Source organism: Lepisosteus oculatus, chromosome 4 (genome assembly GCF_040954835.1).
Source record: "Lepisosteus oculatus isolate fLepOcu1 chromosome 4, fLepOcu1.hap2, whole genome shotgun sequence".
NCBI classification, from domain to species: Eukaryota; Metazoa; Chordata; class Actinopteri; order Semionotiformes; family Lepisosteidae; genus Lepisosteus; species Lepisosteus oculatus.
This window is the reverse complement of record NC_090699.1, coordinates 3250069-3276426: the sequence shown is the minus strand read 5'-3', so window position 1 is coordinate 3276426 and position 26358 is coordinate 3250069. Positions and strand designations below refer to the sequence as shown.

Below are 26358 nucleotides of genomic sequence, written 5' to 3'. Positions count from 1 at the left end.
TCGAGCCATGCAGAGACTTTGAGGGGATCATGAGGACTTTGAAGTCAACATGAAACCTGATAGGAAGCCAGTGCAGGGACCTCAGGACAGGAGTTATGTGATCACTTGCACTAGACCGGGTCAGAATTCTGGCTGTCATATTCTGGACATACTGAAGTTTGTTCAGTGTGGGTTTAGATACCCCAGCGAGTGGAGCGTTACTGTAGTCAATATGAGTAAAGATGAAAGAGTTGACCAGCTTTTCAGCAACAATTAGATATAACATAGGACACAACCTGGTGGTATTTCTGTGGTGGAAGAATGATGTTTTGACAATTTGTTGCACATGTCAAGCCTGGATCAGATATCACCCCCAAGTTCTTCAATTTTGACTGTGACTCCAGTACAGTGTCATCCACAGATAAGGATACTGCATTGGTGTGCCAAGAAGCATGACTTCTGTCTTGTCGCAGTTTAAATGAAGGAAATTGTGAGTCATCCATGTGTTTATGTCAGAGAAGCAATTAGAGCAGAGAGATGTCAGTGTCAGATTAGTATGGACAGACTGTACTGCTGATTTGAGTATCATCAGAACTCATACATGCTGAAGGGTAGGGAGCCCAGTGTCAACCCCTGAGGAAGACCAGACTTAATGAGTCCAATTTCATAGCTACAGTCGGCGAGAGAGACAGAGTGAAAATGATCAGTGAGGTAAGACTGGAACCATTGAAGAGCAGTGTCAGAAACTCCAAACACAGTCTCAAGACAAGAAAGTGAGAGGTCATGGCTGACAGTGTCGAAAGCAGCACTGAGTTCAGTAAGAATGAGGACAGAAAGAGAACAAGAATCAGAAGCCATTAGAAGATCATTTGTGACTTTGACCAGGGCACTTTCTGTGCTGTGAGGTTGTCTGAAACCATATTGGAGTTCAAAGAGGATTATTTAACTGAAATCTAACAGCACACTGTAAACTTTCTGCATGAAAAGGTAATGAAAGGGTATGAAAGTTGGATAGAGGGTGAAAGTTGTTCAGGCTGTCCAGAGCCATGACTCTCTTTCTCACACAGGGGTAACAGCAGCAGTTGTGAAGCCACTGGTACCACATCAGTGCTCAAGGATTAATTTATTATACTGAGGACCATGGGGCAGAAAGCACAGAAACAGGATGGAAATAAAGTGCTGGGAAGGGGATCTAATAGGCAGGTGGTGGATCTCAGACACATAAACCAGTGAACTGTGGTATAATACCTTCACCTGCTTTATTAAATACAAGACTCACGCTGGGCTCTGCTGGAGTCACTCTGACACAGAACATGTTTCCTTTTCTCCTCTGAAATGATCTGACTTTTCCCAGAAGCAGACAGGATGTGAGATGTGGTCAGACACAGGGTCTGCCTGGTCCAGAACCTCATCCAGCGGTCAAGCACGTCAGCCACAGGGTCTCCTCTGACCACTCAGAGAAACTAGTGGCAACAAGGCTCATCAGCACTGCTGTAGTCCTCTGTTTTGAGATGCCGAGAGCAGTCAGGACACTAGTGTATATTGAGATGAATGAAATCTGAAATCTCTAGATTATGAAGGAACAAGTAATAGGTTTATTCTTCTTCAGGTGTGAGAAGGCTCCACGGCTGAAACGTTGTGTTTTCTTTCTTCTTTTTTTCAGTATGGAATAAACCTATTGCTTGTTACTTTGCAGCCTACGCATGCTGACGCAGTTCCCCACCTTAACTATCTCTAGATGATGTTTTATATATCATTTGAAACACAATTATCTTCTTTTTACATTTCACCTCACATACAGATGTGCAGACCCAGGTGTCAGGTGTCTGCTGCGCTGCACACGCTGCCGGTTTAGATTAGACATGAAACAGGAGCATGTCAGACAGGACCAGGAAACACATTTCGTGTGGATAAGACATCAGGGATACAGAGTGTGGATTTCCCAGGGTGACTCTAAGGGGTGTCTCTGTGATGTGATTCTCTTACAGCAGAAATGTCCTGAGTGTCTCTGTTTCTCCGCAGAAGCAGCTGGGGGAGACACAGACACAAACCCAGCAGAGACTCCAGGAGAGAGAGAAGGAGCTGCAGAAGCTGAGTCAGGCTGTGGAGTCACTCAGAGTGGGTATTTACCAGAGGAGTGGACACACAGACACACATTTGCACAGCTGGACACTGGACAATACCCTTTGGAAACAGAGCATACAGCATAATGTAGTTTGAGTGTTTTCCTGTGCAATAATCCACTGTGTGTCTCCTCCCTCAGAGCTCTGCAGGCACAGCAGTACAGGACACTGACAGGATCTTTACTGAGCTGATCCGCTCCATTGAGAGAACACGCTCTGAGGTCACACAGCTGATCAGAGCTCAAGAGAGGGTTGCAGTGAGTCAGGCTGAAGGACTTCTAGAGCGACTGGAAAAGGAGATCGCTGAGCTGAAGAGGAGAGACTCTGAGCTGAACCAGCTCTCACACACAGAGGATCACATCCATTTCCTCCAGGTAACATCACTGCTCTGTGACTCTGCAGTACAGAAGGGTGTCTCTCACACAGAGCTGCTCCTGGCTTCTCCCCAGGAATGTGTGCTGTGTTTGACTGGAAACTCCTCTTTCTCTTCCCTGCTGCAGGGTTTCCAGTCTGTCTGTGTCCCTCCTGGAGCTGGAGACTCACCCAGCATCCCTGTCCGTCCACACTTCTCTCCTGAGGCAGTGAGGAGAGCTGTCTCTGGACTGAAAGAGCGACTGGAGGATCTCTGCAAGAAGGAATCAATAAAGATTTCCACAACAGGTTAGTAGAGAAACACACTGATGTCTTTCTGGATAGCTTATATATTTCCTGTTTTTCTCTTATATTGTCAATGTATTTTTTGTGCAGTGACTGTATTAATCAGAGCAGCTTATCAGTCAATGATTCAAATTCTAGGTGAAATGTCTTAAAATCTCCAGTCTCACAAATCTTTATGACAGTAAGTGTGTTGTTATATTGTGCTCTATATAGTTTAACAGGAACGTTTTAATTGGGCTAAAGTCCCAGTCCAGTACAAAATGTTATTCCTGTTACTCTGTTACTGCAGCCCTGATGAGACATTTCTCTGTGTGTCTCCCCAGTGACTGAAGTCTACAGACTGCTGACTCCAGAGCCTGGGTCCAGAGCAGAGCTTTTACACTGTGAGTCTGTTTTCACAACAGTTCCCCTCTGAAATATACCTGGAGCTCAAACACACAGCAGGAACAGTGATACAGAAACTGATACGCACTCTTTCACACACACTGATTCACACTCTGATACATGCTGATACACGTCTGAATTCAGAAAGTCAAGCTTGCAGACAGTCACTCTGTGTGGATCAGAGACACACTGTGTCAAACACACAGATGGACACAGAAGTTCCAGTGGGTGTAGTTTATTTAAGAAAATGCACTTTATTACAACAATGTGCAGTGCACAGTGCTTACAGAGAATACAATTCTGACAACAACTCTTCTACAGAATTTAAATCGTCTCGAAAAGATTGATTGTCCATTATCAATCATTCTATTTTGCAAGTGGTCAGTGAGGCTGGTTCACACAATAAGAGCCCCTCCAAGCCTCCTGGGTGTTACCACTGCCTGCAGTCCTGGCTTTGAAACTGCGATTGTCCATTTCTCTACAGGAGCACTAAGGAACAGTTTATCTGGGTTTTCTTCAGCCCTCAGTACTGTCCAGTCCTCTTTTTCTCTGATGAAACAGTTCAGCAGTTCAGGAGTCGTATAGAAACCAATGTCCTCAGGCAGCGGACGTGGGGCGACCTGGTGCTGGGCGGGTCTCAGGACATCCGAACGTCAATGATGAGCAAAGGGGAATGAAAGACCTGGACATATATATCCCCAGAGGCAGAGACACTGGAAGGACAGCAAAGCACAAGGAACTGGGGACAGGACAGAGTAGGAGCGCCCTTTGGCTGCAGAGGGCATGACACCTCTCTGGTCACCAGCTCTGGTGCACAGTCATCCAGCTGAGGGCCTTCAGCTTGTTGTCTAGTCCTCTGGGTTGAGTCTTTACCCAGGTCTCCCATGGGATCGTCAGCCCCTCCCCGGTGACCTGTAGGATCATCTGTCTCTCCCTGGTGACTAGTTCCTCCTTCCTCTTCCTTGTATAGTGCCTTTTGTTGGTGCAGAGCTCTGGCTGTCTCATGGCCTCATACCTCCTAGTAGGTCTCCGGTCAGTTTTCTGCTTTAGGACTAGTGTTTGACACCAGATCAGATGCTTCATTGGGAAGGAGAACCACAGCCTGACAAAGTACTGGGAATTGTGACCGATAGGGTCCAGCTCCTAGTGACAGAGGTTGCAGAAGAAGATGCAGTGGAGTTTCAAGGGGAAATTTGGCACATCTCTCCCCCTTCCTCACTGTCTGGCACATCTGGTTCCTTGTGATGTACTCGTACCTGTTCCACCATCCCTTGCAGCGCTTGTCTGAGTCTGGCTGACAGAGGGTACACCACGACCAGGTCAGCTAAAGCCAGCAGGGTGTCTGCCTTCAGCACCCTCACTTTCCCCATGAGAGTCAGCGTGCGAGTCTTCCACAGGCCCAGTAACACGTTGACCTTGACGGTCCTCTCTGTCCAGTTTATGTTCTTGTTGTCCTGGCTCTGGAATGAAACCACCAGTATCATTAGGGGCTCCATGCAAAGTTTGAGACCTTCTGGCGGCATGTTCCTGTCCCTCCAGGGTCCAAAGAGTGGGCTGCTCGCTAACCTGCAGCCCACTCTGCAACCCCCTGTCTGAAATCAGGAACAGCGTCATGTGTACTGGGAGATCTTGAGGACTTCCCCTGTGCCTCTGCCTACAGCTCTGTAATGAGAACATAGAGAAGAGGTGAATGAGGACACCCTTGTCCTACTCCAGATTCCTGGGGGATGAAATCCCAAAGATGTCTGTTCATGTTGACCCTACTACCCACTTCAGAGTACAGTATCTCTGTCCAGCAGCTGAAACTTTCCAGCTGACTTATAACCCTCCCACCCCACCTATCTGGTGGCTGTTGATGAAGTGGGGCAGGGTGGTCCTCAATCTAATGGCCAGTAGCTTTGACACGATCTTGATGTCCATGCAGAGCATCTTTTGAACCCCTCGTGAAGTGCTGAGAGATGACACCTTCCCTCATCCTGTGTCCAAGCTTTTTGCTGATGGAAGAGCTCTTTTTCCACCTCCACCAGGTCTGCCACTGGGGTGTCCCAGAAGCAGGTGTAGAATTCCTTGGGAAGTCCGTCTTGCCACAGCCCTTTGCCATTCTCCATCTGTCAGAATGTGTCAGAGTCTGAGACCCTGGATTTGTGAATAACTGGAATATTCAGGAGCAGAGTGTAACGAACAGTTCTTTCCGGACCCTATGCGGACGACACAGTCCGACGGAGTGGGGAAAAACTAGGGAAACGTCATGCAGGAATACGGGGTAGAAGACAGGGGGGCGTGTCCAAGGTGCGCTGGTGCACGGGGGAGGTATGGCCGAGGCGAACAATCCGAGAGAGTAGTCCTTTGGGAATATCCAAAACACAAGGGTAAATCCAAAACCAGAAGATCCATCAGAAGAAGGGATTAAAAACCACGAAGGCCGGGTCGGAACCAGCGGTCGGGGAACAGGAACGGGAACGGGAACAGAGGTTAAAACCTTAACGGGACCAGGCGCTTCCTGATCCCGGACTCGCACGATATGGAAATCAGATGCAGAGCCCGGAAGAGCGTCAGCGCCTGGCTTTTAAGGTGGGCAGGGAATGGGAAACAGGTGCAGGGAATGAAGTCTTACGTGAAAGGGCTGGAGCACCCTTAAGGAGGGGGAACTAATATCGTGACAAGAGCCAGTCTCACAATAATGATGGTATGATGACAGTGCTCTTCCCCTGCAGCTTCACAGACACACAACCAGGCTGATGGGTCAGCAGGAAGAAACAGGAGCAGAGCCAGTCTCACAATAATGATGGTATGATGACAGTGCTCTTCCCCTGCAGCTTCACAGACACACAGCCTCTTGTGAGCGGCAGCAGTGGGACTCTGGTACAGGGGCTCCTCTGGGGCCTGTAGGCCTCTCTCTTGTCTGAGAAATGGCTGCTTCTCTTCACACATCAACCAGGCTGATGGGTCAGCAGGAAGAAACAGTCAGGACTTGATCTGTCTGAACAAACAGAGCGATAGGAAAACCCAACATCATTTGTTCTTGATATCCTGCCAAAATCAGAATGTCTTGGGTTATTGTTGGTCAGTCACTAAATCTTTAAGCACAAAAACCTCAAACGCTTTTAGACTACAGTTTGCAGACATCAAATACACCTGAACTGGGAATTACACAGTAAAATGCAGGAGAGGTATAAGTTGAAGGGGGAAGAAACAGTATTTCTGTGTATTTTGCGCAGATGAATGTGAAGAGATAGGGGAATGACAGACAAAAAGAAAAATAATTCAGGACGACACACAACCCGTTACACAGTTTGTTCATTGCTGGCTTGCTGTTTACTGGGACCAACAGTAACAGGAAGCCAACAGCAGGTATAAGTCATCGTAAATGTATTCTGTTCAGTGTTGAAAGAGTGAGCAAACACTCTGTACAGGACATGTTTCACATCAAGAAGAACAGATGTTTGGAAAGCTGTGTCAATTCTACTTGTCACAGAAATGGTAAAAATGACACACGTTTAAGATCAAGATCTCTTTATTTGCCATATACAATCTCTTGCATTAGGAATTCATCTTTTCACATACAGGACCCCAGCTTGCTCTCCATGAGACACAGACACACAGACAGAGAGAAGCTTGGGGTCACAGTACAGCCTGTTTTCCTCAGAGCAGCTCAGACATGTCAGAGTCAGGTGCTCATGGTTAGTTTAAGAGGGGTATTTACTGGGGCTGTAGGGCTCCTCTTACTGGCCAGGGGTAATAAGTTTGGGGTCTTTCTCTTCAGCCCAGCTGGTGTTCTCACATGGTCCTGGTCATTAGTGATGTGTTTCACTAAGAATGACACTGGAGTGTCAATATTATTTCACTAGTCCCACCAGAGTGAGTGTGAGAGAGGTTTAAAAAGAAAGAGGAGCAAAAACCTGTTTAAAAACATAATGGAAGAGATTCTATTAAAAAATAAACAAGGAAACGGAATACTGGAAGTAACAAATGAGGTTTAATTCTACTGCATGAAGACTTCAAAGGAGAAATGTTGCATATTTTTCTGTCTTACATTACTTTGCAGCATAGAATTAGCTTCTTCTTTTTCTTTTGCAACCTGCAACAGCTTATACAGCTCTCCCACTCTACACAAATAAGTAGAAGATTATGTTTTAAATATTTGACATATTTCCCACACCATATACCTATTCACTTTCCTTAAAGGACATTTTTCTCTTCATAAATAATAGCTTGCATCTTGTTTTACATTCAGGTTTTTCTGAAATATTCTGTGTTTGGGATAGCAGATATTTTAATGTATACAAATTAGGTACAATTACCATTTTTTGTAAGATACTATATATCATTTATTTATATTCTACACATGTGTACGATGGATGAGGTTGTCTGAGATGTCTTGATGAATGCATGAGCCATACACAAAAACACAGGAGCGCACTGTCTGTTTGTCAGTCTTCCTGGATCAGGCCTGGTGTGGAGATGTGCTCACCATCGAGTGTAACTGGTCATCTCTCACTGTCCAGCTGATGTCCAGAGATCAGGCAGTGTGACCAGTGAGCAGGACATCACTGTATCTCAGTCAGTGATACTGGTCACTGTGGGGACGGGTCACTCAGGCTGTGTGAGAATTGCCAACACTTTCACTCATCTGACTGAACAAGGAACAGTTTTCAGTATCAATGATTGGTCTTTAAATTTGAAATATTCCTCACTGTTGTTAACAGCAGACTGTTAATTTCTCATCTCTCAATGGCTCAAGCACCAGACTCCAGGGTGTCCTGTGATGTGTCTGTGTGTCCTAATGCCTTGTTCTGCTCAGTCTTATTGCGTGAGACTCCAGTCTTACAGCCACTGCTGCTCACACTCACTGACACTCTGATCCACACTGCAGTGGAGACTGGGGATCCTGAAATGAACTGACTGCAGACTGTAGGATAAACTCTGCTATAATAACAGGTAAGAAGCAATAAAGGTCTTTAATACAATAAAGATCTACTCTCTCTTTCTGTAGATGCTGTGAAGCGAGCTCCTATCCCTAAATCACGTATGTACACTGTGTGAAACTCTGCTGACTGACAGCACTGACTGTACTGACATCTTATTACGAGAGTGTGACTGTGATTAACAGTGTCTGTATCTCTGTGTTCCAGTGTGAGACTGTGATTAACAGTGTCTGTATCTCTGTGTTCCAGTGTGTGACTGTGATTAACAGTGTCTGTGTCTCTGTGTTCCAGTGTGTGACTGTGATTAACAGTGTCTGTGTCTCTGTGTTCCAGTGTGTGGCTGTGAATAACAGTGTCTGTATCTCTGTGCTCCAGTGTGTGTCTGTGATTAACAGTGTCTGTATCTCTGTGTTTCAGAATGGCAGTGGATCTGCAGTGCTGCAGGTAGGTCTGTTTCCTCTTGATGACACAGGGGCTGTTTTAAGCCCTCGTGTCAGAGGTTATTGAATACACTCTCAGACGATCTCTTTAGTGTTAATTGGTTGTTCCTGTTAGGTAAATAGATGATGTATTTCAGTGTCACGTCTGTAATGTAGTACATGAAATCCCATTGGGATCCTTAAGAGATCTTCACATAGTGGCCAGCAGAAAGTTCTTCCAGAGGGGCTGAAGGTGTTCCAAAACTCGTTCTACCCAAAGGCCATGTCCTGTGAGCTCTGCTCACTCCTTTGTCAGTGTCACTCCTTCGTGAGGGTCTTCAGGCTGAATTTTGCAGAGCCTGTGACCCTGGATTTTGAGAATAAATGTGAAATATCAGTGTAAGAGAGGGCTGCTTGTGCAATAGGATCCTATGCAGGACTCAAGACAAGAGAATGACACTAAGCAGATATGCTAGGCAAAAACGAAAACCAGGAGGCAGGTGAGTAGGTCGGCACACAGAGAGACAAGCAGGAAGCAACAATCCAAAAAACACTAGGCAAAATCGAATCCAGGAAGCAGGCGAGAAGATCAGAACACGGAAGCACAAACGAGGAAGCAGCAATCCAAATCACAAGACGAAACCGAAAACGAGAGGCAGACTAGGAGATCGAAAACTGGAGAGAAGCAAAAGGTAACTGCGCACTAGGGAGCTCGAAGAGAATCCGCAATAGTGAGCGGGGAAGTGAGGAAAAAAGAGAACTAAAATAGAGACGGGAGAGAAAGGTGATTGGCGTTACTTGCGGCGTGAGCTTGTTTTACAGGGTGTGCACGTGGGAGTGCGAGAAGGAAGAGCGGCGCGAGTGGAATCAGCGTAACAATCAGGAGGAATCAGGAGCAGAGCCAGTAACAATCAGCTGTCCAAATCCTAGGGTACATGACCGTGCAGTGTATAAATGGATTTTGAGAATAAATGTGAAATATCAGGAGGAATCAGGAGCAGAGCCAGTAACAGTCAGCTGTCCAAATCCTAGGGTACATGACCGTTGTACATGAAGAAAATGACAGCAACATCTTCATCTTTTGTAGTACAGATAATATAAAAAATACAGTCTCTGCTCATTTCTCAGCTGCTGTAATCTTTCTGTTAGTGTCGGTCATTGTCCTCTGTCTCTCTCTTACTCTGGGCTCTCCTGCAGCTTGTTGTCCTCTGTCTCTCTCTCTCTTACTCTGGACTCTCCTGCAGCTTGTTGTCCTCTGTCTCTCTCTCTCTCTTACTCTGGGCTCTCCTGCAGCTTGTTGTTGTTCTCTGTCTCTCTCTCTCTTACTCTGGGCTCTCCTGCAGCTTGTTGTCCTCTGTCTCTCTCTCTCTTACTCTGGGCTCTCCTGCAGCTTGTTGTCCTCTGTCTCTCTCTCTCTTACTCTGGGTTTTAAAACAATATCTTCCCATTCCATGTTTAAAAACCAGTTTCCTACATAAACTAGATTTGAATCCCTGTAAACGCATCCTTGTACTGTACCTGGGAACAATTTTTGCTGCCTGTACCTGTTTAACTACCGTATGTCTCCTAACAGCAGTGCCCTTTTTCAGATTACCGTACGTCTTGTAAGACTGGGCCAAAACACAGAACACACAACAAACCCCATTTTTCTCTGTTTTTATATATCCTGATTTACAGGAGGATGTATCAAGTAAGAAAAGTTTATTTTCATGTGGGCATGAATGTTTTTCCCCATATGCTCCCCAGTCTCAGTGTGTGTTTCAGTCAATACAGCCCTGCAGTGTATAAAAGGGGAGTGAAGGCAGGTCTGGTCAAGCTTGTCTGAAGGCACAAGAGAAGCACTATTTCTCTCAAAGGGCTTTAAAGCTGTTGCTAAATCCTTGGAAGTAGGGTGAGGTTTTTTATTGCAATATAAGGATTATTTTTGTGTTTTTCTCCATGGTAAGGATTGTTTTTCTTTTTGTACAGTTTGTGGCCTTATTCATCTTGTTTGGTGTTTCTTCCCTCTTTTGCATTGCTTTTCCAGGGAAACTGTAGCTACACTTTGTCTTTTTCCCACTGTGCTGCGCTAGGAAATCAGACCCTTCCCACTGCGCTCCCTGAGGCTGTGATTGATCTGGGAATAAATCTGAGAGCTGTGAGCTCTACTGAGACAGGCTGCAGTGATGGGGGTTCAGTAAGAGACTCAGTGGAGTGTTTTTCTCAGAATAGATCAGTCATTTCAACATCAGTTCATTAATCACTACTGTCAGTAGAGATTGGGGTTTTTACCTCAGATTTGGGTGTTTCTTTACAGGGCAGGGAGAGTAAATTTAGCTTCTGTGTTTCCATATCAGACAGGTCTTTATCTCCTTAGTGTGACACAGTGACTGTGTGTCTAAGAATCTATGTGTGAAAAAAACTACTATAACAGTTGGGGATATGTAATTTGAATTGAGGGACTATTCCTAGGCCAATTGTAATACAATAAATAATGTATTTCCTGCCAAAATAAGAAGTTCAGTTACTCATGCCAGCACTGTGAAAGGAAGGGGCAGTAGAGTATTGAGCTGAGAATTGCCCTCCTCTCAGGACAGGGGGTAATTAATTCTGATCTCTCTTTACTGACAGTGTTTCAGTTACATGAAGTCAGTCAGTGTCTCTGTGGCCTGTTTTCCTCAGAGCAGCTCAGACATGTCAGGGTCAGGTGCTCATGGTTAGTTTAAGAGGGGTATTTACTGGGGCTGTAGGTCTCCTCTTACTGGCCAGGGGTAATAACTTTGGGGTCTTTCTCTTCAGCCCAGCTGGTGTTCTCACATGGTCCTGGTCATTAAGAGACCCAGTGGTGTGTTTCACTAAGAATGACACTGGAGTGTCAATATTATTTCACTAGTCCCACCAGAGTGAGTGTGTATTGGGGTGTTTGCCTGCGATATTGGGGACCTCGTTTCAAACAGGAGTGATCTAGAGGGTGTCTGTGTTTCCAGACTGATAGACTCTCCTGTGGAGTAAGTCAGTGTTTGACACTGTGTCCTGTTCTACACAGAACAAGTGTGAAATATCAGTTTAAGATGTTGTCATGATGGCTTCAGAGTTGCAGTGTCCAGAAGAGGGCGACCTCTCTCATCACTGAAATAAAGGCACTCTGAGCCCAGAAATGAATTCAGGTATTAATAATAATTGCTAACACTTATATAGCACTTTACAGGTAATGGGGACTCCCCTCCACCACCACCAGTGTGTAGCCCCACCTGGATGATGCGACTGCAGCCATAGTGTGCCAGAACACTCCCCACACACCAGCTCTCATTGGGGAGGAGAGCAGAGTGATGAAGCCAGATCAGAGAGGGGGGTTATTAGGAGGCCATGATGGGTAAAAGCCAGGGGGAAATTTGGCCAGGACACCAGGGTTAAACCCCTACTCTTTTCAAGAAACACCCTGGGATTTTTAATGACCACACAGGACCTGGGTTTTAAGTCTCATCCACAGGACAGCGCCTGTTTACAGTATCATGTCCCCATCGCTATACTGGGGAATTAGGACCCACAAGGACTGCAGGGTGAGCGCCCCCTGTTGGCCCCACTCACACCTCTTCCAGCAGCAGCCTTAGTTTTTTCCAGGAGGTCTCCCATCCAGGTACTGACCAGGCTCACACCTGCTGAGCTGCAGTGGGCTGCCAGTTGTGAATTGCAGTGTGATATGGCTGCTGGTGTTTTTTTAAATTCATGTAGGTGACTGTGTCAGCCTTTCTAGGCTCCAGGAGTCAAAAAATAAGAGCTGATAAGAATATATTTGATCGTCACTAGATTGACGATCTGGCAGACAGGCAAAGGGGAGTATTTACTCAGTATTAAGTATAAATAGTTTACACTGAAGTATTAAGTATGAGGAGAGTATTAAGTCAGTATTCATTAGTCATGCGAATAAAGCTTCTTGAATCGATTAAAACCCCCATTCGCTCTGGGCATGTATAAGCCCCGCCCCCGTCTGTCAGTGGTCAGAGCTCACTGATTGACAGCTGGTGTCTCCTATCAGAGAGGCGGACAGTGAGCGCGAGCAGTCTGAAGTCAGTATGAGCGCCTCTGTTTCTCTCGTCTTTCTCTCCGGGTTTCTGGATGTGTTATTTCTGCTTTAAACTGAACACTTTGGATATTTCTTCGCATTTTCAAAGTAAGTGGGAAGGCTTTCTTATATTTCAGCAAGGTTTTGCTTTTCCCATTATATTTTTTTCTGTAAAAACTTGCATTACGCAGTCTTTGAATTCAGCACTTTTTTATTCTGCGTCGTCAGGAAAATGGTCTCAGAGAAGATGAACGAGCTGCTGAACTGGGATTTGAAATAAACCGGTTTAACAGACAGGCTGTCCAGTTTCTTACAGTATACAGGTAGCTGTGGTGGGTTGTGAAGTGTTTGAAAGCGAGTGGTCGGGCTGTAGTTTCTCCTGCAGTCCGGTCGGTCCTGTGTTTATTAATAATGTCGTTTAAAAAATAAAGTTTCATCGCTGTGAACACAAGTGTTTAATGTTTGTATTTAGAGGATATTGGGGATCACTCCCATGTGTAACACTAGTGAAACAGTGAAGAAGATGTCGTTTCTCTGGAAGGGAAGAGCAGTCATTAGTAATTGACTGGTGTTTCTCTCTCGGTGTGTTTGGGGACAAAGACATTTCACAGTCTGATGGAGTTGAGTTGGACTGTGATCGGCAGGAGCCTGTTGTGATGTTTGTGTTTTATTCCCCAGCTGCTGTGACTCTGGACCCTGATACAGCTCACTGTGGGCTCAGCCTGTCTGAGGATGGGAAGAGAGTGAGAGTGGGAGAGGAGGAACAGGATCTCTCTGACAATCCTCACAGATTTGATCTCTGGCGCTGTGTCGTGAGCAGGGAGGCCTTCACCTCAGGGAGACACTACTGGGAGGTGGAGGTGAATGACAGTTGGACAATAGGAGTGACCAGAGAGTCTGCAGAGAGGAAAGGGGTGTTCAGCTTCTCTCCCCAGCAGGGTTACTGGTGTCTGGAATCTTACCGGTCTGTTTTCTCTGCTCTCACTGCCCCTGAGACCCCTCTCCCCCTCAGTCTGCGGCCCAGGAAGCTGGGGGTGTGTGTGGATATTGAGGAGAGGAAGGTCTCCTTTTACACAGTGGAGTCCAGAGCTCATGTCTACACTTTCACTGACATGGTCTTCCCTCAGGGGGAGATGATCTATCCTGTCTTCTGTACTGGGGATCAGTATAAAGATCTTGAGCTGCTGCCTGCTGTCAGTGTGGAGATTAAACCCGTCACTGACTCATGAACACAGGCTGACTCTCTCCCAGCTCTCTGTCCACTGCTCACACTGGGAGACGGGTTTACTGACGGGCAGTGAGGTGAGGTCAGAAATATAGTAGGAATTGTAGAAATGATGATGTTGTGTCGTGTTTAATTTTTTTAATTTAATATAATACTGTAACTCAACGGGGGCTCAGGCGGGCGCCCTTGCCGCATCTGGTCGGCCCCTGCACCCTCCGGGGCTCGAACCCGGGACTTCCGCGTCTCTCTGCAGCGACCTAGCCCCGTGAGCTAAAGAGAGATCTCTTTACAGCCCAGTAGCTGTGGTCCTGCTATCACAGGGAAGGGCGGTGACGTCACCCGCTCTGGTACGCCGGCTCTTACACACACTGCTTGTCGGCCGTAAGCGTTACACTCTCCCCTGCTTAAATCGCCATCCCCGGCGAAGGGCTATCCCGCCCCGCTTCTGACACCAATGTAACGCAACAGGGGCTCAGGCGGGCGCCCTTGCCGCATCTGGTCGGCCCCATCCCCACTGGAGGCTCGAACCCGGGACTTCCGAGTCTCTCTGCAGCGACCTAGCCCCGTGAGCCAAAGAGAGATCTCTCCACAGCCCAGTAGCTGTGGTCCTGCTATCACAGGGAAGGGCGGTGACGTCACCCGCTCTGGTACGCCGGCTCTTACACACACTGCTTGTCGGCTGTAAGCGTTACACTCTCCCCCGATTAAATCGCCGTCCCCGGCGAAGGGCTATCCCACCCCGCTCTGACACCAATGTAACGCAACGGGGGCTCTGGCGGGCGCCCTTGCCGCATCTGGTCGGCCCCTGCACTCTCCGGGGCTCGAACCCGGGACTTCCGTGTCTCTCTGCAGCGACCTAGCCCCGTGAGCTAAAGAGAGATCTCTCCACAGCCCAGTAGCTGTGGTCCTGCTATCACAGGGAAGGGCGGTGACGTCACCCGCTCTGGTACGCCGGCTCTTACACACACTGCTTGTCGGCCGTAAGCGTTACAATGCATTTAAACGGGGAAAATAACATAACGAGAGAGGGCGAGATAACTCACTACCAGCCTGCTGTACTCCTGACTTGTAAATATCTCTGGAAACCCTGCCGTGTTTTTTTTCTAATTTTTGAGAAAATAAACTTTTAAAAATGAAATCCCGTGTGAGTCTGTCCTGCGCGCGCCGGTGACTGTGAAGCTTCCAGATCGGGGAGGGACCCGCTGACGTCACCACAGCCTGGAGGAACAGGGACAGTGACGGAGACAGGAAGTGGCTCAGGGTGGTTATGGGAGTTGTAGTTTATCACCAGCGCTGTGTCTGTGAGCAGCTCCAGCCAGTCTAATACCCGGCTCCCTTTAATACAGGGATACATGACTATATTCGGTATTTTATGTTCGTTTGGGGTTTATTTTTACTGTGGTGGTTTGTGAGAGACGTTTTATTTGATCTCTGATCGTGATCCAGGGAAAAGTGGATGCTTCTTTCTAGTCTTTTCTTTATTTTATTTCCCAATGAAGTTTGGTAATGGGCCAGTGAAAGCTCCGCTTTCCTTCATATGAAGCCCAAAAGTTTGTTGGTACCGGCGAATTTTTTTCTTCACGGACAGAAACTTGGGCTCCGTGTCAGTCTTGTGTTCTGTCCTGCCGTTTGGACATTTCGTGTGGACGATTCTCTGTCCACAGAGGGACTGTGTCGTGAGAGGTAGTTTTGACACACTCCCTTGTGTGCTGGTTAATGTGGTAATTGTGAGACGCTCCCTAGAGCAAGCGGGTTAGAAGATGGCGACAGACCTGCTGTTCAAGTGAAAAGTGAAGTTAAACTCATTCCTGGTGTTGTGTTCAGCTGTGTTTAATATATATAAACTAACCTGAAACACGAGAGACTGCACCGGGAGATTACTGCACTGCTTCGGCAGTTTGTGTATTCAACATCATTATCTGAGGGATTCTTTTTGAAACTTTGGCATGTACAGTATATAAATATATTTAATTTTGCTTATTTTAGTTCCTCTGTACTGGAACAAAACGCGCTACAATTCGTTACTTGTTCAACTTTTGTTTTAATCCCAGCCGTGTCCAGACTCTCAGAACAACCTGAGAAACGTCCAGTTCAGGACTCTCAGTACCGCCCTCTCCGACCGCATCTGAAATATTTCACTTTGTTCGCTTCATGACGCAGCGCTGTACCGCGGGAAAACATTGTTGACAAAATGAGTATCGAACTTCGAGCTGTTCAGTTATTCTCTTAGAAATACATTTTATTATGCACATAAATTAAACCGCTTGACTAAAATTTCTCTATGACTACAATGTGGTAAAAACAATGTTGGTGGTGTTTCATCACCACCATTAACATCCGTGGTGATTAAATGCCTGGAGAAGCTGGTGTTGTCACACATCAACTCCTCCATCACAGAGTCCCTGGACCCCTTGCAGTTCTCCTACCAGAACAACAGATCAGTGGATGATGCTGTCTCCCTGGCTCTGCATACAGCCTTGGAACACCTGGACACTAAGAACTCGTATGTGAGAATGCTGTTTGTGGACTACAGTTCAGCATTCAGTTCCATCATACCCAGTCAACTGGTGACAAAGCTCAGGGGATTAGGTCTGTGCACCTCTGTCTGCAACTGGCTGCTGGACTTTCTTATCGAGAGACCACAGGTGGTGCGGATAGGCAATAAAACATCAACACCACTCACCCTGAGCACTGGAACCCCACAAGGCTGCTGTCTGAGTCCAAGGTTGTACTCCCTGTTCACTCACGACTGCACAGCAAGACACAGCAACAACCACATCATTAAGTTTGCTGATGACACCACTATAATAGGACTGATCAGTGATGATGATGAGTCCACTTACAGTGATGAAGTCGTACAGCTGCTTAGGTGGTGTCATAGCAATAACCTGGACTTGAACGTAAAGAAAACGAAAGAGCTAATAGTGGACTTTCGGAGACACAGGCCACACACTCACAGCCCACTCAGTATTGATGGAACGGAAGTGGAAACAGTCACCAGCTTTAGGTTTTTGGGAATTCACATCTCTAAAGATCTAGCCTGGACTGTGCACACTGACTCTATCATGAAGAAGGCTCAGCAGCGCCTTTATATCTTGAGGTGCCTCAAGCGCTGGGGGATGCCAATACATGTGTTGGTGAACTTCTACCGCTGCACCATCAAGAGCGTCCTCACCAACGGGATCACCGTGTGGTATGGCAACACCTCTTCGCGAGAAAGAAAGGCACTGCAGAGAATGGTCAATATGGCCCAGAAGATCATCGGCTGCGGTCTCACTGAGATTAAACAGCTCTATGAGGACCGCTGCCGTGGTAGAATTCTGGCCATCACAGAGGACAGTCACCACCCCGGGCATGAGCTCTTCACCCCACTGCCCTCAGGCAAGAGATATAAGAGCATACGGACACTGACCACAAGATTCTTCAATAGCTTCTATCCACAAGCAGTGAGACTGGCGAAAACATTGAGCCATCCCCCTCGGACCACAGCTACACCATCACCATCTACCTCTTTATGATTCCTTATCTATCGCACATCTCCAGTCACTGTTTACACGTCTGTATTGTTTACATTCAAACTGTCTACATGTTTACTTGCACATTGTCTATTGTTTGTATATTGTCTTGATGCACTGTTTGCACTTTGTTTTGTTTTTTACACTTGTTTTACAATCGAGAGACTTCCTGTCAGTAAGAATTCCATTGAACCAGTACCCGTTACATATGGCAGTAAAGTTCAAGTTCAAGCTGCAGCACCCCGGACCATCACATCACCTCCTTCCTGCCCCCACATTCTCTGATTCTGCCCCTCAGCAAAAAATGCTTTCGCAAGTTCAAGTCTTGTACTGACGTGCGGACGCTTGGCGTTAGTCGGGGGTCGGTCTTTTCACCACTTCTGAGACCGCGTGTTCAGTCACTTACAGCCACAAAACACCATTGTCGGGTCGCGGAGTCCTGACTTTAGAGCTGTCTCCTCTGTAGAAGTTATGTCCAAACGGGTGGGTTTGGGTAGAAGGGGATGTACCTCTGCAAAAACAGCTTTTAGGCGCTCTGAATCTCTTTATTGCTCGCCGTAGCTACTGAGCTATGTAGCTCTCAAGATGTGCCGTATTACCTCAATCGACAAGTCTCCAATTGCATTATTAGTTCTTTCCAAAGGTTTGGCACGTTTTGATCTGGACAGCAGCCAGGTCACTCTGCACCTCACAACTGGCAGCCCACTGGAGCCCAGCAGGGGGCGCTCTCACCCAGCTCCCAGCCCACTGGAGCCCAGCAGGGGGAGCCTGGCCAGTACCTGGAGGGGAGACTCCTGGGAGAGGGGTGAGTGGGGCCAGCAGGGGGCGCTCTCTCCCAGCTCCCAGCCCACTGGAGCCCAGCAGGGGGAGCCTGGCCAGTACCTGGAGGGGAGACTCCTGGGAGAGGTGTGAGTGGGGCCAGCAGGGGGCGCTCTCTCCCTGCGCTCTGTGCGGGTCCTGATGCCCCAGTATAGTGATGGGGACACTATAGTGTAAAACAGGCGCCGTCCTTCGGATGTGACGTAAAAACGAGGTCCTGACTCTCTGTGGTCATTAAAAATCCCAGGGTGTTTCTCGAAAAGAGTAGGGGTGTCCTGGCAAAATTTCCTATTGGCCCTTACCAATCATGGCCTCCTAATAACCTACCTCTCTGAACTGGCTTCCCTCTGCTCTCCTCCCCACTGAGAGCTGGTGTGTGGTGAGTGTACTGGTGCATCATCCAGGTGGGGCTGCACACTGGTGGTGGTGGAGGGGATCCCCATGACCTGTAAAGAGCTTTGAGTGGAGTGTCCAGAAAAGCGCTATATAAGTGTCAGCAATTACTATTATTATTTTATCTTTGTTCTTCCAAATATAATATGCATGTGGTGCAAAGCTGTGCCAACATCATAATATCTGATTGGGATTTGTTCTCTGAGCACATTGACGTTGTGGAGTTTGTCTTCTGCACCACTTTGGAGGGCTTTGTAAAAGAGTCCTTCACGCTAAATCGAGTCAAATGCTTTTTTAAATTCGACAAAGCAGCCAAAAATGTTTCCTTTGTGTTTCTGGTGGACGTGTTTGTCTATCAGTGTGTGTAGGGTGTAAATGTGATCAGATGTGCGGTGATCTGGCAAGAAGCCAATCTGACTCTTGCTCAGGACACTGTGTTCAGTAAGGAAGGCCAGTATTCGTGTGTTCAGGATACTGCAGAATACCTTCCCCAGGTTACTGTTCACACAGATGCCCCAGTAGTTGTTGGGATGGAGTCTGTCTCCACTCTTACAGATGGGCGTGATCAGTCCTTGGTTCCAGGCCTCGGGGAAACAGCCGGCTGTCATGATGAGATTGAGGAGGTTGAGCAGGGCTGGTTTCGTTGTTTTTTTTTAAATGATTCAGTGTTTAAAGAATTTACAGATACAACTACAACTAGAGGAGCAGAAACCAGTACAAGAGGAAAAAGACACAATCAGAAAAAAATCAATTAACCGCCAGAGATGATGAAGGAAATTATATAAGAAGATTATTTTTGACATAGAACAAACATTCACTTGCTTTTGCACTTTTCAGATTCCTAGAGAATGAAAATAAATGTTTCAAACTTACTGAAACAGGAGCCGGGGGGTCCATCCGAGACAGACGGGTTCCGATCCGGAACGGGATCCGGGGCAGGGACAGGGACTCGAACCAGGCGCTGCGAGCCCCGGGTCAGGGGTCAGGGTGAAGTCGGGGTGAAGCCCGTGCCGTCGGGGCTCTCCTGGAGCTGCTGGCAGGCGGGTCTTCCCAGTGCTGAGCCCGGAACAGCGGGAGGGGCAGGACTGGGGGCAGGCGCCCGTCACCAGGGGACATCGGAGAGGACCGGAGCGCCCCCTAGAGGAGGGGTGGGGATGGTGACACGTCCCAGACTCCTCGACTTCCTCTCGGCTCTGCAGCTCTGTGCAGATCCAGGAAGTGAAACTCAGAGATCAGTTTCGTTTCACTAGAAACAGCCTCACTGCAGCTCCGTCTCTACTGCTCCTCTCTGTGCAGTTTCTACTTGTCAGAAAAATGGCAGAAGGCACTTTTCCATTTTCTCAGGAACCGGTTCAGCTGCTCAGTGTGTCTGGATTTGCTGAAGGATCCAGTGGCTCTGCTCTGTGGACACAGTTACTGTATGGGCTGTATTAAGAACTGCTGGGATCAGGAAGATCAGACTGGGATCTACAGCTGCCCCCAGTGCAGACAGACCTTCACCCCAAGACCTGATCTTCACAGAAACACCATCCTGGCTGAAGTGGTGGAGAAACTGAAGGAGACAGGGCTCAGTGGCCCTCCTCCTGCTCACAGTCCTGCTGGCCCTGGAGATGTGCTGTGTGATGTCTGCACTGGGAGACAGAGGGGAGCTGTGAAATCCTGTCTGGTGTGTCTGGCCTCTTACTGTCAGACTCACCTCCAGCCTCACTATGAATCTCCTGCTTTCAAGAGACACAAGCTGGTTGAGGCCACAGGACAACTGCCTCGTCCTGTTTCACTGTGGCGGAGCTGAGCTGCACGTCTGCGGGTCGTCTGTGCTCTCGGCGCGCTGCTGCCCAGACAGGGGGCTGCCATCAGGTGTGCCACCACAGTGAGACACGCCTCTCTCTCCTGTTAATCATTACCACCCGCCACCCACACCAGAAACACGCGCATGATCATAACCAGAGAAATAAAGGTTCTCTCTCACTCCATCTTTATGAACCCCTCTCTCTCTCAGTGCAGTTTTAATGTACTGGAGTGTCCAGTCAGTGTGTGTGTATTAACCCCTCTCTCTCTCAGGTCAGTGTTCATGTACTGGAGTGTCCAGTCAATGTGTCTGTATGAACCCCTCTCTCTCTCAGTGCAGTGTTAAGGTACTGGAGTGTCCAGTCAGTGTGTGTGTATTAACCCCTCTCTCTCTCTCTCTCTCTCTCTCTCTCTCTCTCTCTGTGTGTTTCTCGCGAGACTGAGTGAGTGAGTGAGCGGAGCTTCGGTGGGTTTGATCGTGTGGCGGTGTTTCTTCACTGGTTTTGTGTTTTTCTGTCTTTTTTGGGGAAAAGCGGGGTTTATTTTCTCATCATGGCCGGTTCTGGAGGCTCTGATCCTCCAGACCTCTCCTTTGAGAAACTAACTCGACGCCATGGTGTGAAAATCTCCCCTGCGGAGTTCTGTCCGCTGGAGAGGTGCGTTCTTGTGGTCGGGGAGGTCGTGGGCTGCAGGAACATGAGGTCCGCTTCCCGCATGAGTGGAGGGATAGTCATTTTCCTGCAGTCTACCGATCTGGCAAACACCCTGGTGGAGAAGGGAGTCGTCCTGGACAGCACCTTCATCCCGGTACTGCCTCTCGCGGCCCCGGCTCGAAAGATCACCCTCTCCAACGTGCCTCCGTTCATGAGGAACGAGCTGCTGGAGAGGGAGCTGTCCCGGTACGGACAGGTGGTCTCTCCGATCAGGAGGGCCCCTCTGGGCTGCAGGGCACCGCAGCTGAAGCACGTCGTCTCTTTCCGGAGACAAGTCTACGTCATCCTAAAAAACCCCACGGAAGAGATCAATGTGGCCCTTAAATTTCGAATTGACAGCTGTGACTATGTTGTATTCGTGACTTCGGAATCGATGAAGTGCTTCAGGTGTGGGAGCGAAGGGCATGTGGTGAAGAAGTGCCCGGAGGTGGAGGACGAGACGGGCAGGGAGCCTCAGCCCCAGGGCGCACAGGAGCCCAGCAGACAGCCCTCAGAAGAGCAGGGAGCCCCCCACACCGGAGAGCAAGAGATGAGCGCTGGCGGAGAGATGAGCGCTGCTCAGGAGAGTCAGGGAGAGAGAGAGCAGGTAGTGACACCGACAGGGGAAAACGCGTCTCAAGCGCCAGCGAAAATTTTAGACACGGTGTGGGGAGGAAATGAATTATCATCTGGAAAAATAGACGATGGTTTTAAGACGCCGCGGAGAAAGCGCACGAAGAAATCTGTGCAGAGTGCGGTGCAGAAGAAGCGCAGCACAGAGAGCTCGGTGGAGCCCGGGGGCCGCAAGTGACTACGACACCGGGAGAGTGAGGATGCGCTGGAGTGTCCACTCGGAGTCCGGGAGCAACGACGAGGGCGTTGCTCCCTTCACCGACTCCTCTCTCGCCTCGGGCTCCTCGGCCCGGCAGAGCTGCAGAGGAGGCTGCAGTTTCCAGAGCAGCAGGGAGTTCTTGGAGAAGACGAAAGGTAAGAGGGGAACTGTGGTCGAGGACTTTTTCCCGAAACCGAGCTCTTTGTCCTCTCCGCGACGCGCCATCTGAAGAGGGGCTCGGGTGCGAATGACTTCAGCGATCAGGAGAGATGGCGCCTGAAAAGCCTATTAGGAAAGATCAGGGCAGGACCGCGGAACGGACCTCAGCACGAATGAGTCCTGTCTCTCACGTCACATCACTATCCGTCTGCGTGCTTCGTGTCTGTTCGTGTTTTATGTTTTTCTTTTTTTCTTTTCCGCAAACATGGGCGACATTAGGATAGGGAGTTTGAACACCAATGGGTGCAGGAGGGCTTTGAAGCGAGCTGCGGTGTTGGAGATTATCAAAGAAAAGAGCCTGCAGGTGACTTTCCTGCAGGAGACCCACACCGACAGCTCCAACATCGTCGCCTGGCAGCGGGAGTGGCAGGGGGACATCGTTTACAGTCACGGGTCCCCTGTGAGCGCGGGGGTCGCGGTGCTGTTCTCTCTGGGGTTCAAGCCCCTCTCTATCGCCGTCCAGGAGGTGGTGAAGGGTCGCCTGCTACTCGTGCGAGTAGTTATCGGAAAGAAAACCTTTGTTTTTATTAACGTTTATGCACCCACCGACGGCGGGGAGAGGGTCACCCTCTTCAGGGAGCTTGAGACTGCACTGGCGACCTGCCAGCCTGAAGAGCTGGTCTTCCAGGGGTTTGATTTTAACTGCACAGAGAGCAGCACACTGGACAGGAATCACGCAGAGCCACATGGCCCGTCGGCCCGTCGGCCAGGGAGCTGCGCAGGATCCTCATCAAGTCTGACCTCACTGAGATCTGGAGGAGATGTCATGGGGACACGAGGCAGTACACCTGGGCCCAGGTCAGGGGGAATACCCTCTCTCTGGCCAGGATAGACCGATTCTACTGCCGTAAACATCATTACAGCATCGTCAAGCAGTGCTCCATCTGTCCAGTGGGCCTGTCGGACCACTGTCTCACTGTCTGCACAGTCGTTGTGCCATCAGTGAGGTCCCGCAGTGCCTACTGGCACTTTGATACCCAGCTGCTTGACGATGCTCACTTCTGTGACTGCCTCGTGTTCTTCTGGCAGCAGTGGAGGAGTCAGAAAGCCCACTTTGTCTCCCTGAGGCAGTGGTGGGATCTTGGCAAGGTGCTGATTCGCCAGTTCTGCCAGCAGTACACTGGAAGTGTCACGAGAGGTATCCGTGAGTCCATGAAGGCTCTGGAGAGATACATTCTGGAGCTCCACCAGGCTCTGGAGTGTCGTGCAGACAGGAGGCTAATTGATGACCTCCACACCCAAAAAGAATCACTCATTGGCCTTCTGGACACAAAAGTACAAGGAGCACTAATAAATTCCAGGGTTCAGAGTGCGTCACAGGTAGACGCCCCGACTTGCTATTTCTTCGGCCTAGAGAAGAAACCGGGCCAGAGCCGGCAGATCCACTGCCTGCGCTCGGAGACAGGGCAGGAGCTGCACGAGGCCAGGCAGATCCAGGAGAGGACCGTGCAGCTGCCCAAGAAAGGGGACCTGTGTGACATTAAGAACTGGAGACCTGTTGCCCTGCTGTGTGTGGATTATAAAATCCTGTCCAAGGCTCTGGCCAACAGGCTGAAGGTGGTGCTGGGGTCTGTGTTGCACTCCGACCAATTGTACTGCGTCATCAAAGGTCAATCTTTGATAACATATTTCTGATTCGAGATGTTTTGGCCACCTCCAGACTATTGGGTTTAGATACTGGTCTCATTTCGTTAGACCAGGAAAAGGCCTTCGATAGGGTTGAACATCAGTATTTGTGGAGGACCATGAGGTCCTTCGGGTTCAGCCCCGTCTTTGTTGCCATGATTCAGGTGCTGTACAGTGACATCTTCAGTGTGCTAAAGGTCAACGGAGGGCTGAGTGCTCCGTTTCCAGTGCGGAGGGGAATCAGGCAGGGCTGTGCACTCTCAGGAATGCTCTACTCCCTTGCCATTGAGCCTCTGCTACATCAGCTGCGCTGGGTCATCAGGGGCCTGTCCATCCCGGGCTGCCCCGATTCCACTGTCAAGATCTCGGCGTACGCTGATGACATCATGGTCGTGGTCGGAGGAGAACAGGATGTCAGGGCGCTACAGACAACTTTGAGTGATTTCCAGATGCTATCATCAGCCAAAGTAAACTGGGCCAAGAGTAGCGCCCTACTCCTACGGGAGTAGAGCGAGATGGGTCCCCCAGTCTTGCCGGAGAGACTCAGCTGGACCAGAGGGGGACTCAAATACCTGGGGGTGCACCTGGGGGACAAGGCCAGCGTGAAAAAGAACTGGGAGGGGCTCCTCAAAAAAGTGAAAGGTAGTCTGGACTCCTGGTGCTGGCTGCTCCCCCAGATTTCCTACAGAGGCCGGGTTCTGATTGTCAACACCCTGGTGGCTTCGATGTTGTGGCATCGCCTGGTGTGTCTGGAGCCACCAGCCGGACTGGTCGAGGAGCTGCAGGCCACGCTCCTCGACTTCTTCTGGGACGGACTGCACTGGCTGCGGAGGGGCGTCCTCTATCTGCCCAGAGAGGACGGAGGGCAAGGACTCATCGACATCCGGAGCCGGGTGGACGCCTTTCGCCTGCAGGCAGTGCAGAAGCTGCTGTTCGGCCCGGCCTCGCTGTCCTGGAGGGAGCTGACCTTCACCCTGCTGCGTCGAGCAGGACACCTCGGGCTCGACTGTGTGCTCTTCCTGATGGACACCAGCAGGGTTGACCTGTCTCCACTGCCGCCTTTCCAGCGCAGTCTCCTGGAGGCCTGGCGGCATCTGCGCGTGCAGAGAGAAGAGAAGCGGCCCAGTCTATACTGGACACTCAGAGAACCGTTAATACACAATCCACGAATGGACATAGAACCGGGCCGCTCCTTGGACTTTACCAGCAGACTGGTCCGCGCCAACATCACACAGCTCCACCACCTGCTGGACGTGGATCAGGGCTGCTGGCGCAGCGTGGAGTGGGCGTGTGACGCTCCGGGACTACACTCGCGGCGGTGTGTAGACAGGTTTCTTAGTCAGCTTCGCTCTGCTCTGCCTCTCGAGGAGATGCTGTTGGTCCAGGGTCTGTTTGAGGACCATCGCCTTCCAACCACACAGCCTCCTTTCCCTGGTCTGCTAGTGTCTCCTGCGCTCAGTCCCAGACCGACGGGATCTCTCCTTGAGCCCTCAACTCGTTTGTGTTGGACCCGGGGGTGTCTGACGCCTGTCCTTTCTGCGCTCAGAGGGAGACGGTGTTCCACTGCTACAGCGCCTGCCCCCGCCTGTTGCCCATGTATGCCGTACTGATCCGGCTCTTCACCAACCTTGGCCTGGTCTTCAATGACATTATTTTCGTGTTTGGGGTGGGTCGTACAAAAAAACGGAAAACTCAGACCCTCCTCGCCAATTTTCTGCTGGGCCAGGCCAAACTCACCATCTACAAGACTCGGAAAAATAAGATCTCTCGTTCCGGGTCTGTAGACTTTTGTTTTATAAATCTCATAATGACCTTGGAACGTTTGAAAAGCTTTGGTGTTTTGGAAATGTCCTGTGCAGGACTGTAAATAATGAAAGAGTTTTATTCCAATTATGATTTTATTTATTTACTCAGTGCAGTGTTAATGTACTGGAGTGTCCAATCAGTGTGTCTGTATGAACCCCTCTCTCTCTCAGTGCAGTGTTAATGTACTGGAGTGTCCAATCAGTGTGTCTGTATACACTGTATACACGCTGCTACAGGTATCCAGTGTTCTGTAGTGTCCTGTGATATCTCTCCTCTTTCCACACTCCCTCTCTCTTCTTTCTCTCTTTCCACACTCCCTCTCTCCTCTTTCTCTCTTTCCACATTCCCTCTCTACTCCCTCTCTCCTCTTTCCTCTCTCTCCACACTGTAAGCAGCTTTACTGGTATTACTGCTGATTTGCAGTGTTGCCAAAGCATATACAATGAACAAATCAAAGTACATTTACATACAGCATATAGAGCATTACTGAGAGACAGGCTCACTGTTCCTCAGGCTGGGACAGGAGATCACACACTGTATTATTATTATTATTATTGAGAGACAGGTTCACTGTCTGTTCCTCAGGCTGGGACAGGAGATCACACACTGTATTATTATTATTGAGAGACAGGCTCACTGTCTGTTCCTCAGGCTGGGACAGGAGATCACACACTGTATTATTATTATTGAGAGACGGGCTCACTGTCTGTTCCTCAGGCTGGGACAGGAGATCACACACTGTATTATTATTATTGAGAGACAGGCTCACTGTCTGTTCCTCAGGCGGGGACAGGAGATCACACACTGTAGTAAGGAGAAGCAACACCTTCCATCAAACTTTTTGACAGGTGCCACGCCCCGCCTTTTCAACCAACGGGCGCCCGTGATGTGTTGGATGTCCCGCCCCCTTCTGA

At 49.0% G+C, this 26358-nt stretch overlaps 3 protein-coding genes across 3 annotated transcripts in view; 2 read left to right on the top strand and 1 right to left on the bottom strand.

The window, feature by feature from the left end:
• LOC138238045 (E3 ubiquitin-protein ligase TRIM39-like) overlaps window positions 1-14892 on the top strand; it is a 111337-nt gene extending 96445 nt beyond the window's left edge. The window contains exon 7 of the mRNA XM_069187855.1: window positions 13320-14892. Coding sequence (XP_069043956.1) covers window positions 13320-13758 — 439 coding nt within the window. The 3' untranslated portion in view covers window positions 13759-14892. The remainder of the gene's footprint in view (window positions 1-13319) is intronic.
• Window positions 1-26358, bottom strand: part of LOC138238041 (E3 ubiquitin-protein ligase TRIM39-like) — a 373132-nt gene that overhangs the window by 254530 nt on the left and 92244 nt on the right. The window lies entirely within an intron of this gene.
• LOC138238043 (E3 ubiquitin-protein ligase TRIM39-like) overlaps window positions 1-26358 on the top strand; it is a 54030-nt gene that overhangs the window by 4181 nt on the left and 23491 nt on the right. The gene's annotated exons all lie outside the window — the stretch shown is intronic.